Below are 15457 nucleotides of genomic sequence, written 5' to 3' on the forward strand. Positions count from 1 at the left end.
GCCCCAAGCGGAAATGTTTGTCCTTGTTGAGGCTGACAGGGAGACAGAGTCCTGACGTGCTCCTTCCTGTGGGCCCCAATCTTGGATTCCTGAGTAGCTGCCTCGGCCTCTTCAAGATTTCCTCGTATCACAGGCCCCCATGACTCGCTCACAACTGGCCAGTCAGTTCTCTGACCATTTCACAAAGAGCCCTGGATGAGATGCCTGTTTGCTCAGGGCCCCTTGGCCTGTGGAGGCCATATGCCCCTGACTGCCTCACCGCTTTGGGCCACCTCTCCCTGATCACTCAGGGGTTGCCCTTCAGCAGTTGCTCAGGTAACACTCCCAGGTTCTACCACAGGCAGGCTGGAGTCAGGGACTCTGGGAGGGAGGAGTGCTTGCCCTGCAGCCCTTGGCAACTACACAACACTGCCTTTTCCTCCCACCCCACCAACCCAGTCAGCTAGGAGACACCTGTGGAGCCCCGGAGTGCTTGGAGGCCAAAGTCTGTAGGTGACTCAAGGGCCTGAGGGAGTTTCAGGAGCAGAAGGGCAAAAAAGAGAAGGGGTGATCCCTGAAGCGATTGTGTAGGAGGTGAAGTCAGAGGCTGAAAGAGCTCCATAGCTCCCCTGCCTCCAGCCTCCGCCTGTTGTGGGATCTTTCATGTCCTGCCTAGAAAAGATAGAGCAATGACTGGATTTCACAACCCTAAGGTTGGAGGGGTCCGTGGATATGAAAGAGTTGGGTCTGTCTATTACTCCTGGTTAAGATTTGGGGGCTCCACTTCTCCTGTCTGGGGTAAGCCAGAAGTCAGGTTCATCTCCCCTGTCCGCCGGTTAAGTCAGGTGGAATGGAAGAAAGCAAAGGTTATTTAGGGGTATTTAGAGCTTGCCTAGCCAACTCTGTGGTGGCTAAGGGAAAGTAAAACTCAGGATCAGACAGTAGCATCTCTTCCTGGCTTGTCCCTAACAGTCCTCTAAGCACCTAGGAAACCAGGCAGCTCCAGTTTGATCCACTTATTCCGAAAACAGGTAAGATGGGACAGGGGAGGGGTGGTGAACCTATAGCATGAGCGCTACATTACTGCAAGCTCTAAAATAAGGGACAGCTGCATGGGGCGGCACATGCCTGTAGTCCCCAGGCCCTGTGATTCCAATTGCTCAGGAGAACCACTAGATCACAGAATCCAAAGAAGCCTGGGTCAGAATGAGATGCTTTCTCAAAAAAAAAAAAAAAGGGATAGTGATAGCCTGTAATCTCAGTACTCTCAGGAGGCAGAGGCAAGAGCATGGCAAGTTTGAGGCCAGTCTGAGATATATAGTGAGATTCTCTCAGGGCAAAGGTCCTGGGTTCAAAGGGAAGTCAGGGATAAAATCCCTTGACAGGATCAGTAGTTTGGAAAGATGGCATTGAATGCTATCCTGAGTGGATTTTCCAACCTGCAGGTCTATGACTGGCAGGGGTCTGGTCTCTGGACATCAGGAGGAGGAGACCACCAAAGACCCGGGGGCCAAAATACCACCAGTATGGCCTAGAAGCCGCCTGCCCAGCATTGATGAGGTCCGACCAGCAGGCACAGGCCTGGGTCCGGCCTCCCGCCGTGGATCTGTGCTGGGCCTCCCGTTGTCCTTCTCACGACGCAACTCGCTGGTGGGGCTGGGCCTGGGGGCTTCTGGTCGGCGGCCATCTCTGGCACCAGGATCCCCTCTAGCTTCTAGGATCAGTTTCTCAGGGTTGCCCCTGACAACTGCCCGGCGGGTGGCACCCTCATACAGGCTGGAGCCTGCACCTGGGCAGCGCTGGGAGGCTGTGCATGCCCAGCAAGCCTTGGAGGCAGCCTTGCAGATTGCGCTGAACAACATGCGCTTCTCAGGCTACTCAGGTACGGAGGCCGGCAAGCTGACTAGGGAGCTATGTGACCAGGTGCACGTGCGCCTGCGTGAGTGTACCCCACCACGCTACAAGCTGGTGTGCAATGTGGTGCTGGGGCCCTGTGCCGGGCAGGATGTGCAAGTGGTCAGCCGTGCACTCTGGGATGAGACCTGCGACGGACTGGCCTCCGCATCCTTCACCAATGCCTCCCTCTTTGTGGTGGCCACCGTCCACGGGCTCTACTGTGAGTAGGGCGGTCTCCAAGTTCTGCAAAATGGTTTATTTCTAGAACCCCCCTGGGGCTCACATCCCAATAAATAAATGTCTGTCAATAAATAAAAGTGGTCCATAAATAATGCCCCCTAGCTAGGGGCTAAGGCTCAGGCTTATCTCAGAGAGGGAGCAGCAAGGATAGGCGACCCCCAACTCCAGTAAAGCTGGTCCCTGATTCCTTGGGGGATTCAGCCCAGAGCCCCCAGTGAGGCACCAAAAGAACAGGATGGGCCACAAAGGCAAGGGCTGGAACCTTAACAGGAACAGGCCCAGGTCTCAGGGCTCGGAACATGGCCACTCTGCAGGATGGGGCCTAGGCTGGACTGCGGTCCCGGAGCAGGCGCAGGGCATAGCGCAATCGCTGTCGCAGGTCTGGGGTACAGCCCAGCTGCTGGAGATGGGAGGCAAGGTAAGTATAAGCACTGCGATTTCGGGCCACAAAAGTCACAAGGAGGGGCTCCCAGCCACTGAGGATCAGCTTGGTGTGGTCCCCATAGAAGTTCACCTGTGGACAAGAGAGAGACACTGACCAGGGCCCTAGACACAGTTTCCTTCGCAACAGCCTCTGCCTCCCAGACTTTTCCCTCAGCTCCAGAATTCATTCTTACCTGGACTGTGCCATCACTGAACAGCATCAGAAGGGCCTGATCAGTCTTAACCCACTGCAGCAGCAAGGGTGGGGCAGGTGCCTCTACTTCTTCTATGCTGGGCAGATCCCCACCCTGTAAGCAGGGGTAGGGCAGGCTAGTGGTATGAAGGGACCCAGGCCCCTCCCTCTAGATGCCTGCCTTCCTTATAGGTTCAACCTCTGCCTTTGTACCCCACCACCACCACCACCACCACCACCAAAGGCGAATCAGAGGGATCAGCCCGTGTTAGTCCTCAACGTGCCACACCCCAGCCTGCACACCTTCATGAGGTGCTGCTCCATGTAGGAGGCGAAATACCGTAGGATGCCCAGCTGAGGCTGCAGAGCCCGGGGCACAGCACCCACGGAGAAGGAGAAGTGCTTTGTGCTGGTGGGGTTGTAGTGCACCATCCTGGAAAATGTGGGAGCAGAGGTCAAAGGGAGCCCTGCACCAATACCCTACCCCAAGAAACCCTAGGTTCCTACGACCCAAAACATACACCAGGGTACAGCCCTGCTGGGTAGACAGCCTGGGTACAAGGGATGCTCAACAGCACTTACTTTCTGTTGGCTGACAGGGCCATGTGTGTGCCGTCATTGAAGAGCACGGCTACGCGGCGGCTGGACAGTTGGTACCCAAAGCCAAACTTGTTAGAGTAGTCAACCCATTTGCTGACCCACACCAGAGGCTCTGGCTGTGCCAGTGGGGCAGGGTTCTGTTCCGCTGTCACAAGACAGGAGGGAGTAAGGAGTTGCTCCTGGCTGGCCAACCATATTCACATATACCAGACATCAGCCTTACCCGGGGGCATGAAGGCCACACAGTTTCTCAGAGCACAGAGGGCTGACTCTACCACTGTGGCCACAGTCAGGCCTTCTTCAAAACCTGAAGAGAACAGGCCCTGAGATTAAGGCATTGGCCCTCCTAGACACAGCCTACATCCTTGTGCTAACTGATTCCTTCCCTCTGGTCCCTGTACTAGCACCTCCCTGGCTACTGACCATCTCCACTGCTGGCCGGTGTCCCACGGGGTGAGCTCTCTTCAGCTGCTGTCTCTACAAGGCCCACAGGGGTTGGACCAGAAGTTGCTGGTACCTGGAGGGTTAGGTAGAAAGAAAGAGTGAGATAGGCCCCAGAATCCAAATCCTTGAAAGTTCACTGTCCAGCCCTGCCCTGGTTCTCAGGGCTCCCCAGGTCAGCCCCAGCAGGCTAATGAGACACAGCCAATTAGGTCACCACGAGGCTGGATGCTTCATCAGCCTTTTATCCCAGGCTTCCCTCAGCTGCTGGGGCAGGAATGAGTCAGGGGACAATGGCCACATGAGCATCTCACCTCAGGCCCAGCACCCCGATGGCCAAGGGATGTGCGCATGAGGCTGCTCACCAAACAGGAGACCTCCTCCCTCTCAGGTTGGCTCTTATCTGGGGTGGGGGAAAACAGGTCTCAATGTTCTGCCAGCCTTGTTTCCCACAAAGATGAAACCAAGACTGGACTTCCCAAGTGCCTGGACAATATACACTCTCCCAGCTCACAGGCACCCATGCTTTCACATGCCCAAGATGCACATGATGAACAGCCCCAACCCACTGATGCCCAACTCACTCTTGCTCTTCTTCCTGCCAAAAAGACTCTTAGTAACTTTGGCAAACAGACTCTTTGCTGGATTGGGGGGTGTCAGGTCTGGGACTGTCACACAGCTGCTCACAGGGAGCCGGTCAGGAGTATAGCCCTGAGAAGGGAGCCATGTCAGTAGAGAAAAGGCCCCAGGGATCCTGTCACCTTCCCATTTAACCCCCTAGGAATACGCAGATGGGAACCCAGATGTCTGGGAGCCACACACCTTAGTAAAGAAGTCATGGCGCAGGATCTGGTCAATAGAGGGGCGGTCTCGGGGTGAGGCTCGAAGGATGGCAGCCAGGAGCTGCCGGGCAGGCAGTGAGAGGCTGGCGGGCAACGTGTAGTGAACCTGCTTGATGCAGCGGTAGGTTTCCTTGAGGTCTGCTGTCTCAAAGGGGGGGCTCCCGCACAGCAGCGTGTACCTAAGGGCCAGGGACACAAGCCTCAGGAGTAAAGTGGCAGAAGTGCCCTGTGCACACACCCACAATCTGCCACTGAACCTGGCACTCACATGACACAGCCCAGTGACCACACGTCTGCCTCAGGGCCATGGCCCTGTCTCAGCAGCACTTCTGGAGCCACATAGTTGGGGGTGCCACAGATGGTCCTGAAAGAGGGTAAAGGAGAAGGGAGGGCTCAGACTCAGCCCAGCAGCCCTCCCCATTCCTGCCCCCACTGTGACTCTACACAAAGCAGCTGTCTGTCACCAAAGGCCAGAGAGCGCCTGCTTGTCCTGGGACAATGGATGCTGGAGACAAGAGCTGAGTCCCCACCCGCCTGCCTGGTGCAGCTGCTCAGCTGCTCTGCAGGATAGAGGAGATGGGGGAAGGAGAAGCCTGACCCCCAACCTAGTACCTCCTCAAGGGTTACAGAGGGTCCATGGCTGGCCCTTTCCCCCATTCCAGTCTGTCAGACACACCCATCATGCTGTCACCTCCCACAGTCTGTGCCATACGCACACCAAAACCAGCTGTCACATCCCCCCTAAACACTAATGGGCCACACATGCCTATCTGTGTCATACACACCCAATTACAGTGCCCACAGTAGGGTTTTCTTACACATTCACAGAGTATCAAGTCCTGCCTTTCTCACATACCTGTGTCCTCACTCACACACACAGTCAGTCATATAGCACCAAGAACCCTTACTCCCCTGTCTGTCTCATGGACTCAGGGTTATTCTCCCTCCCCCTGCCATGTCACACATTTAACAGGACCTTCCTCCTCTCCACCAGTCCCAGCAAATCCAGCTGTCACCTCCACACGTACACAAACAACTCGTCACCCCTTCCTTGTTTATCACATGCACTAGTCAGGAGGTCACCTTGCCTCCCACATATACACTCACTGTCTGCCACACACATCATCTGTGTCAAACAGATTGTGCATGACCATCTCCTCCCTCAAACACTCACTTCTTCCTCTGCTCCAGGGGCTCTAACCGAGCTGCGAGCCCAAAATCCCCCACCTTCAGTTCCATGTTCTCCGTGATGAAGAAATTCCCTGGACAGAGGCAGAGGTGTCAGGTTCCTTCCTCCCGTCTTCTCCTGGCCCCACCCTACTGACCCGGGAGCCTCACCCAGCTTGAGGTCCCGGTGCAAGATGCCCCGCTGGTGCAAGTACTTGAGGCCGGAAAGGATCTGGCGTAGGTAGTAGCGCACCTCTGGTTCCAACAGGGTATGTCGGGCCTTCCAGATGTGGGCCAGGGACTGCAGAGAGCCACTGCCTCAGCCCCTGTTCGCCCTCCCTGATCTCCCTCCACTTGTCCTGGCTGAGAAAGTCGGCCCCAGCTTTGGATCTTAGGACTCGCCTTCTCTCTTATCCCCTTCCCTGCTGGAATTCATTCCCTACCTTTCGGCTGCAGAGCTCCAAGAAAATGTATATGTTATCAGCATCCTCAAAGTGGTGTGAAAAACGGACAATATGACGGTGCTGTAGGTCTCGGTGCAGCTCAATCTCGTTGAGGATCTGCAACGGGAACCCAGGGTCGTCATCCTTCCAGGTGCCCCCGCCACTGTCACCACCTCTTGTTCGCGGTGTGGGTGGGACCCACCTTCTCGCGCTGATGCGGCTTGGAGACGCGGCTCCGTGGGACGATTTTAACCGCGTAGGGGCTGCCGCTCTCGGTGTCGGTGGCCTCGTAGCAGCGGGCAAATCCACCCTAGAAGCAGGAGCATCATATCAGGCGCCCCAGAAGTCCCCATGGCAGGGTTCAGCGTCCCCGCTCGACCAGGCGGGGCTCCCTCCACCCCGCGACCGCCGCTCCCCAGACCGCCCAGCCCACCTTGCCCAACAGGCGCCCTTTGAAGTAGGTGCGGCCGCTGTGCGGGTCGGTGATGAGGCGCCCAGGATCTGGCGCCGGGGGTCCGGCCAGCGTCCCCTCCGGAGGCGCGCGCAGGGCGCTCGCTGGCGGTCCCGGTCCGGCTGGGGGCGCGGGTGGGGCGGCTGCACGCGGGAAGGCTCGCGGAGACGGGGAGCCGGCGGCAGGCTCCATGCGGGCGGCGCGGCAGCTTCCCGGTTCCGCCCGGCCACGACCAAGCGTGATGCTGCCTGCTTTCGCTACGCTGCCCGCGCCAGAGGGAGCACGGTGTTTTTATCAATGAACGCCTCCCCTCAGCGTCTCGTCAGCTAGAGTACCGCCCAGCGCAACCCGACGCGCCAGGGGGAGCCACGCCTCCGAGGTCCTGATGTCACCCAGAAACACCGCCTCAAGGACCGCCTTCGAGGGCCCGCCTCCTCCTCGCGTCTTAAAGGCGCCACTACAGCGCTAGTCATCGCGCAGTCGCGAGCTGGCTGGAGGATATGTAGTCTATGTCCCCAGTCCTCGTACCCTGGTGACTGCCTGTAACCCTGATGGGAATCCTTTCATTCTCCATCTTGCGGGGAACAGGCTGAAATCCAAGTGGAGGTCAGGTATCTGGGGGCGTTTCCCAGCAACCAAATGGATCTGCTTTCCATCCTGGAGAGGCCGAAGTGGCTCATCGCTTTCGCCTAAGTTGGCCGCAGCACTCACCTTTCTGTGTGTGCCGCACCCTGGGCACGTCCCCCGCCCCGAGCCTGAAGGGTCAGCCCAGTGCTGCCCCCTGTAGGGACTGAGGAACAACACACTGGAGGCCGGCTTGCTTGATGAGCTGCCATACTGGATTTTGGAGTCAAATAGCCTTGTATTCAAGGCTCTTACTCTGCTGGCCACATTTTCTCTTTCCCACGTGTACTTTTTTTTTTCTTCAGACGTGGTCTTGCTTTCTTGAACTAGCGATCCTCAGCCTCCCTGGTGATGGGATTACAGGCCTACTGCTGCCACATCAGGCTCTCACTTCTTCATTCATGAAGGGCAGTTCTCAGCCTCCTTGGAGTCCCCCATTCCCTTCTGAAAATACCCATTGTCCTCGGTCAGCAGCAAGAAAGTGAAAAATAGGAATTAGGTATTCTCAAATGCTACAAATGCGCATTTGCACGGTTAGTTTTAGAGTCATTTGAGACTGTAGACCCCTAGTCCATGACAGACAGCCCGACCTCAGAGATTTGAAATTACCTGCCAAATGCCACCCACTGACGAATAAGACTGATCAAGGTAGCCAGCATAATGGCACATGCTTGTAATACCAGCACTTGGAAGGGTAGGCAGGAGGATTACTGTGAGTTCAAGGCCAGTTTGAGCTCCATAGTGAGTTCAAGACCAGATTAGACTACATAGTAAGAGCCTGTCTCAATATACACCCCCCCAAAAAAAAAGAATGATCAAGGTAACAACACTCAGTTAATTTACTTGATTCTGCTTCATGAAACCAGATGATAGGCAAGTCCATAAACAAAGTAATTGCAGGCTGCCAAAGTACCTTGAAGGAAGCAAACAAGGTTAGAGCCAGGAAAGTCAACACATACTTATTTATGCCTAACCTTTACTGAATTTATCTCTAGACATCTCTGGTGTGGACCCATCTGCCTCCTACCGGTCTGGAACAATCTCTCATGTGAGATCATTGCCCAGCACCTTGCTGGCCTCCAGCTTTGGTCTCATCGCCCTTTCATCTCGCCTCCACTGCACACTACTATCAGAGGTCTCAGCAAAACCCAAGCTTGCCCTTCATGGCCTCTGAAGGAAGTTACCCAAGTAGCCTGAGATTTAGAGAAATATGAAGAGATCAAATGTCAGGGACAACACACAAACACAGTGCACAAGCATGTGATCCCAGCGGTAGGGAGGCTGAGGCAAAGAAGCTCGTGAGTTTAAGAACAGTAAGACCTCCATTCTCACAAGTTGAGGTTTAAAAAAAAAAAAAAAAAGAACAGTAAGACCTGGCCTTAAAAAAAAAAATGCTGGATGAGTTTAATTCTAGCACTTGGAACCCATGAGTTCAAGGCCAGCCTTGGTTGAGTAGTCTGAGGCCAGCCTGAACTATATAATCAAGACCTGATCTTAAAAAAAAAAAAAAAAAGGAATTTTAGTGGGGCAGATGGTAGAGATGAGATTACAAAGGACAAATACCCAAGGTAAATAGCCCTGAGGCCTATAGAGCTTCAAAAGCTGTATTTAATATTGAGACTTTTTTCCCTTTCCACACAGGGTCTTGCTGTGTGGTTCAGACAGAGCTAGAACCTACTCACTGTGGATCCCAAACTGACCTCAAACCTGTGGTGATCATCCTGCCTCAGCCGCCTGAGGGTTGGGATTGAAGGCACATGCTCCCACACCAAGTTTCAACGTTGTGATTTTTTTCCTCCAGTATTTAACCTAGGACCTTGACATAGAGCTACCCAGCACCCCTTCCCTTTTTTAAAAAACTTTTTTGGTACTGGGGATCGAACTCAGGACCTTGTGCTTGCCAGACAGGCACTTATGCCACTGAACTATATCCCTGAACCTAACCCAGTCCTTTAAAAAAAAAAAAAAAGTTCAGGCTGGCCTCCAATTCCTTGTTACCATGATGATGCTCCTGCCTGAGCTTTTCAAGTTATCTTCCACCCCATTTTATAGAGAACAAAACTAAAGTTTCAGGGTGGATATGAAGCAGTTTTCCCAAGTTTACCCACAGCACCCCAAGGGCAGACCCAAGTTCTGAGCCCCAGTTTGCTCACTGGCTCTTCACAGTTGCCGGACTTCTCTGGGTCGCCGTCTCCCATCTGCTCTTGTCCTCTCCTGTGTTGCTTCAGTCTGTGCTCCTCAGTCCACCACCCTCTCTCCTCCCAATGACTCTCCAGTCCAGAGGCTGTGCCCCAGCAATTTCCAAAGCTCTGAGTCTCCATTGTGAAGGATGCCATCAGGCCAAGAATGCTATGCTGCTGAGCATCACATGCCCTCTCCTCTTGGCATTTCAGAGTCAGGATTTCTTGACAGTGTCAGGCCAAAAGCCAAGAGAAGAGAGACCTCCACAGCAGAGAGATACCAGCGAGGTCAGGACAGGGGAATGAGTGAGCGGCTATTGGACTCAGCAGTAGGGAGCCTTGGGACCTCGGTGGATGCCTTTAAAACACGTGGAGCTGGGCTGGAGGGGCAAAGCTGTAATCCCAGCACTTGAGGGCAAGGTGGGATCACTTGAGCCCAAGAATTTAAAACCAGCCTGGACAACATAGCAAGACCCTGTTTCAAAAACAAACAAACAAACAAAACAAAAAAATAAACTGCACTGGGCATAGTGGCACATGCTTGTAATTCCAATACTTGGGAGACTGAGGCAGGAGGATTGTAGCACGTTCAAGACCAGGCTGGGCTACAAAGTGAGCTAAAGTCCACACTGAACTGCATAGTGAGACCCTGTCTCAAAAAGAGAAAAATAGGGGCTGGGGATTTAGCTCAGCAGCATAAGCACCTGCCTTGCAAGCAGGCAGTCGTGAGTTCGATCCCCAGTACCAGAAAAAAGAAAAAAAAAAAAAAGAAAAAAAGAAAAAGAGAGAGAAAGAGAAATAAATAGTGCTACTGGGCATGGTGGCATATGCTTGTAATCCTAGCACTTGGGAGGCTGAGGCAGGAGGATCATGATGAGTTCAAGGGCAGCCTGGGCTACCTAGTGAGACCCTGTTTAAAAAGAAAAGGAACTCCAAAAAGGTAACAAAAAAAAAAATGCTAAAAAAGAAGAAGTACTAGTATAGTACATTGGGCTATTCTGAACACTTTATCCAATGAACTCATTTGCTATTCACAGCGGCTTTCCCATGGGAAATTAAGCACAGAGAAGTGAAGAGGTTGCCCAAGGTAATGAAGCTTGGGAACCATGGCAAGCAACGTCTAACTACAGACTCGTCCTGCAAGGTCCCAAGTCCTAGGTGTAACTCGAGGGCCTGGGCACTGGTGGGCAGAACTTGTGGTGAGGGAGAGGCTGAAACCTCACAGGAGGATAAGAAGGGTGAGGCAGGTGATTTACAGGCTGCCTGGTTCCCTTTCTGGCACCATAAATCAGTGGGAAGGGAGATAAGGTGATTCTAAGGGAGAGGCAGGGCAGGTCTGGTGCTACCCCTTTTTGGACAGAGGTTTCTGGCTGTGCACTTCTGTCCTTGCTCTGGGAGAAACTCACCCTGAGCAAAGCTGGAGCAACAGGCAGAAATGTGAGTGCAGGGAGTAGGGGTGGGCGCCGGGTCACAGCAGGACAGAGCCCAGGCTTGGCTGCCTTGGCTAGAGTTGTCTAGGAGACCAGTGCTGGCCTCTCTATTGTCCCCCGCCTTCTTTTTGTACTGGGGATTGAACTCATGACCTTGCACTTGCCAGTCAGGTACTTATGCCACTGAGCTAAATCCCCAGCCCATTTGTTTTTTGTTTTTGCACTAGGAATCAAACTCAGGACCTCATGTTTGCCAGGCAGGCGCTGTGCTGCCAAACTATATCTCAGGCCCAGCCATATTTGTTTTTCTGGTACTAGGAACTGAACCCTTCACATAGAACTACATTCCCAGTCCTTTTTCTTTTTTCTTTCTTTCTTGAGACAGCCTCACTATGTAGTTCAGGCTGGACTTAAACTCCTGAGTTCCCGAGTGCTGGGATTACAGACATGCACCACCACCACTTTCAGTCTTTTTTTTTTTTTTTTCTTTTTTTTGTCTCTAAATTACCCAGGCTGGGCTATACTTTTGGTACTCTTACCTCAGCCTCCCACAATGCTGGGATTACAAATATGCCTTTTCACTCTTTTTATGATTCTTCCCAGTCATCAAGGCAACTGGCAACTCTCATGGCCCTGGGTATCATTTAGCATGCCGATGGGATTATTTACAAAGTTACAGGTTAAATCTTGGATCCATCCAGGTTCAGCTAGCTGATCTGAAGAGAAACCTCCAGCCTACAAGCATTCTGTCCTCAAAGATAAATGGGGCTGGGGGTTTAGCTCAGCGGCATGAGCACCTGCCTTGAAAGCAGGCAGTCATGAGTTCAATCCCCAGTACCGATAAAAAGGAAAAAGTAAAAAAAAAAAAGATAAATGAAAATTACGGGTGTGGCACAAACCTGTAGTTATAGGAAGCTCAGGAAGAGGCTTTGCCAAGATGGCTGAGGCCTTGGAGCTGAACTTACCTTCTTCAGCTCAGGCCCTGGGTCTCCCTATCACTCTTCACTTTGAGCTACTTTTCCAAACCTTTTTTTTTTTTTTTCATTTTGAGGCAGGGTCTTGCTAAGCTGCCTAGACTGGGCTTGAATTTGTGATCCTCCTGCTTCAGCCTCCCTCAGTGCTGAGAATACAAGTATGTAGAACTGTACCCAGCAGTTCTGAATTTTACACACACACACACACACACACACACACACACACACACACGCACACGCACACAAACACACACGCGCATGCACACAGAGTTCTGTCCTTTATGCCTGGCAACTTTTTACCTGGGACTGGAAGGAGGATGTAACTCCAGTCAGGCGTTCAGTAGGTTTCCAGACCTGGTATTATCAGGGATACCAGTCAAAAGAGCCAGGGAAGGACAGTAGTGTGACACCTGTTGTCTTTCCTGTTAAATTAGAGAGCACCATCTCTAGGTTTCAGGCCTTCCTCAGGCTTACTGAGGCAACTCAAACTCAGTCCTGTGCTCGGGTATCCCTAGGCCTGCAGGAGCTGTGTCTCTGTTAGATGACATGGACACTGAAGTGTGGCACCACTTCAAGAGAAAACCCAGCCTGGCACAGTGATGGTGAATACACCTGGGGTCCCAGGCACTGGGGAGACTGAGGCAGGAGGATCCAAATGTCAAGGTACACAGTACAAGACCTTGTTTCAAAATATAGAAGGACGGGCAAGTGATGGCACACTCTTGTAGTCCTAGTGATATAGGGGAATGAAACTCCCAGCCTACTAGATGTCTGGTACAGGTTTGTGTTCTCTAAAACTGAAGAATGAATTTTAGGAACAACAGAGGTTAAGAGCAGAATATATATACTGAGAGAAAGAAAGCTTCTATCTGAGAGACAGAAAGGATCCCAAGTGGGCTGCCAAAGGCTCTGTCTTTTCTAGAGACATTTTAAAAGAAGACATTTATTTAGTGCCAGAGATCAAACTCATGACCTCACGCTTGCCAGGCAGGCACTTACAAGGCTGAGCTAAATCCCCCTTTCTAGGGATTTTTATAGAGCAAAACCATCAGGTGAGACTAGTCCAAGATGGGGAAAACATGGGAACTTGCAAGGTAGGCAGGCATGAGATGGGACAGAACTATGGTCAACCAATAAGATTAACTGTTCACGTAACATTGATTAAATCGTGGACAAATGGGGTAGCGAGTTACATAGCAAGCTGGCATTTTTTTTTTTTTGTCTTTTTCATTTTTATCAGTACCAGGGATGGAACTCATGACCACGTGCTTGCAAGGCAAGTGCTTATGCCACTGAGCTAAATCCCCAGAAGCTGGCATTCTTTTTTTTTTTTTTTTTTTTTTTGTCCTTTTCCTTTTTATTGATACCAGGAATCGAACTCATGGCTGCCTGCTTGCAAAGCAGGTGCTTATGCCGCTGAGCTAAATCCCCAGCCCCCGAAGCTGACATTCTTAAAGAGTGGTGACTCTTAGGGGTTAGGATGGTGACTCCTGGATTCCTCAAGGTGATCCATACCTATTTAGACTATCAATCCCTGCTGTCTATACTTAGGGTATGGTTGTATTTGTTTTGAGATTTGGCCCACAGCAGAGGTGTCTGTTTCCTCCAAGGTTGCAAGGTGTCTGGTCTTCTATACTGGCTCCTTCAAGGGCCCAACCCTGTCTGACTGCCTATAATTTTTTTTTTTTTTGTATTTTTACAGGTACCAGGGATCGAACTTGCGACCACAGGCTTGCAAGGCAGGCGCTTATGCCACTGAGCTAAATCCCCAGCTCCTGCCTATAATATTTCTAACTAACTCAGCTGCCTATAACACCAGCACTGAGGGACAGAGTCCCTGAGGTAGGAGCACCAAGAGTTCCAGGCCAGTTTGGGCTACATAGTGAGACTCTATTCAAAAAAAAAAAGTTTTTCATACACAAATGAAAACAGAGGAACTAGGTGGCACACACCTGTAATCCCAGCACTCAGTGAGCTGAGGCAGGAGGATGGCTGTGTTAGACCAGCCTGGGTTACAAAGTGAGCTCAAGGCCAGCCTGAACTACATAACAAGACGTTCTCAAAAAGATAAAAACAATCAAACAAACAACAACAAAAAAAAACCCCTGCCAATATCTGATATCTATCCTGTCCTGTATTTTTCCATCTTCAATTATACACTTTTGACCCATAGAAAATCTAAAGTTCAGAACTACTGCTAACAGGGAGAACAGGGAAAAACAAATTGTTTTCTTTCATGTCTTTATTAATATATATTGGTTATACAAACAAGGTTTCATTCAGCTGGATTCCTGTGTAACACCCTTTAATCATTTTCACCCTACCATGTCCACCTGTCTTATTTTTCTCCCATTGCTGAGACAAAAGTACCTGACACCCCAACCTCTCCCTTACAAACCAGATGCATTCATGCCTGGAGACACAATCTAGGGCCTACCACAGCTCTCTACCACTGAGCTACAGCACTATTTATTTTTGAGAATGAAATGTTTTCTATTATAGTGGATGCATTTTTTGTTTTCTTTTGTCTTTTTTTCTGAGACAAAGTCTCACCGCGTAGCCTACGCTGGTCTTGAACTCACACTGATAAAAAATAAATTAAAAAACAAACTTATGCAAGGGGTGGTGGTACATGCTTATAACCTCAGGACCCAGGAGGCTGAGACAGGAGAATCGATGCAAGTTTGAGGCTAGCTTAGGCTACATAGTGAGTTCAAGGGCCAGCCTGAACTACATGATGAGACCCTGTCTCAAAAATAAAAAATAGGGCCAGGAATTTAGCTCAGCAGCATAAGCACTTGCCTGCCAAGTGCAAGGTCATGAATTTGATTCCCAGTACCAAATAAAATAAGAACTCACAGTGATCCTCCTGCTTCAGCCTCCTAGTGCTGGATTATAGACATGTACCACCATGCTACACATTTGGCATGGATAGCACAGAGGCTGATGTCTTCAAAAAGGCCAAATCTAAAGGCTTCACTTGCTTCCTGCACGAATAGCTGTACTCTGGAAGTACAGATCTGTTTTGAAATGCTGGACAATTTCTCAGATCAGATGCTAGATGGGGAGTTTGGGAATCAGAAGCTCAGTGGAGTTGGGCAAGATGACACAGGTCTGTAATGTCAATACTCAGGAGGTTGAGACAGGAGGATCACCACCTGGGTTCAAGGCCAGCCTGGGCTACACAGCAAGACACTGTTTTATTTTATTTTATTGGTACCACGGATCTCACTCACTATGCCTGCTTGCAAGACAGGTACTTATGCCGCTGAGCTAAATTCCCAGTCCCAAGACCCTGGTTTGTTTTTTTTTTTTTTTTTTTTTTGGCCTTTTTCCTTTTTACTGGTACCAGGGATCGAACTCACGACTGCCTGCTTGCAAGGCAGGAGCTTATGCCGCTGAGCTAAATCCCCAGCCCCAAGACCCTGTTTTAAAAAAACAAATAATAGGGCTGGAGATTTAGCTCAGCGGCATAAGCACCTGCCTTGCAAGCAGACGGTCATGAGTTCATCCCCAGTACCGATAAAAAAGAAAAAGAAAAAACAAAAAAAACACACAAAAAAACACAACATAG

General features: G+C 51.1%; 2 protein-coding genes across 5 annotated transcripts; one reads left to right on the forward strand and one right to left on the reverse strand.

The window, feature by feature from the left end:
- Positions 1-2: 2 nt before the first annotated feature.
- On the forward strand, positions 3-2103 carry Dynlt4 (dynein light chain Tctex-type 4). 4 transcript variants are annotated; one of them, XM_013158040.2, is made up of 3 exons: positions 3-488; positions 952-1010; positions 1425-2103. In XM_013158040.2, the coding sequence occupies exon 3, from the start codon at positions 1429-1431 to the stop codon at positions 2101-2103; it is 675 nt and encodes a 224-aa protein (XP_013013494.1). In that variant the 5' UTR covers positions 3-488; positions 952-1010; positions 1425-1428. The 4 variants fall into 4 exon arrangements, with proteins under 4 accessions (XP_013013494.1, XP_013013489.1, XP_023422817.1 ...); XM_013158035.3 differs by having other exon boundaries at positions 3-315; XM_023567049.2 differs by having other exon boundaries at positions 3-1010.
- Positions 2104-2110: 7 nt separating this feature from the next.
- On the reverse strand, positions 2111-7324 carry Plk3 (polo like kinase 3). The gene is made up of 15 exons (XM_003461890.5): positions 6658-7324; positions 6427-6534; positions 6225-6341; positions 5953-6082; positions 5789-5876; positions 4883-4978; positions 4595-4793; positions 4357-4483; positions 4087-4175; positions 3755-3848; positions 3555-3638; positions 3314-3476; positions 3035-3164; positions 2733-2846; positions 2111-2629 (listed from the first exon to the last, which is right to left on the reverse strand). The coding sequence occupies exons 1-15, from the start codon at positions 6865-6867 to the stop codon at positions 2438-2440; spliced, it is 1941 nt and encodes a 646-aa protein (XP_003461938.2). The 5' UTR covers positions 6868-7324; the 3' UTR covers positions 2111-2437.
- Between the last annotated feature and the right edge of the window lie 8133 nt (positions 7325-15457).

Source organism: Cavia porcellus, unplaced genomic scaffold, assembly GCF_034190915.1.
Source record: "Cavia porcellus strain 051 isolate PalLab524CR breed Dunkin Hartley unplaced genomic scaffold, mCavPor4.1 scaffold_25, whole genome shotgun sequence".
NCBI classification, from domain to species: Eukaryota; Metazoa; Chordata; class Mammalia; order Rodentia; family Caviidae; genus Cavia; species Cavia porcellus.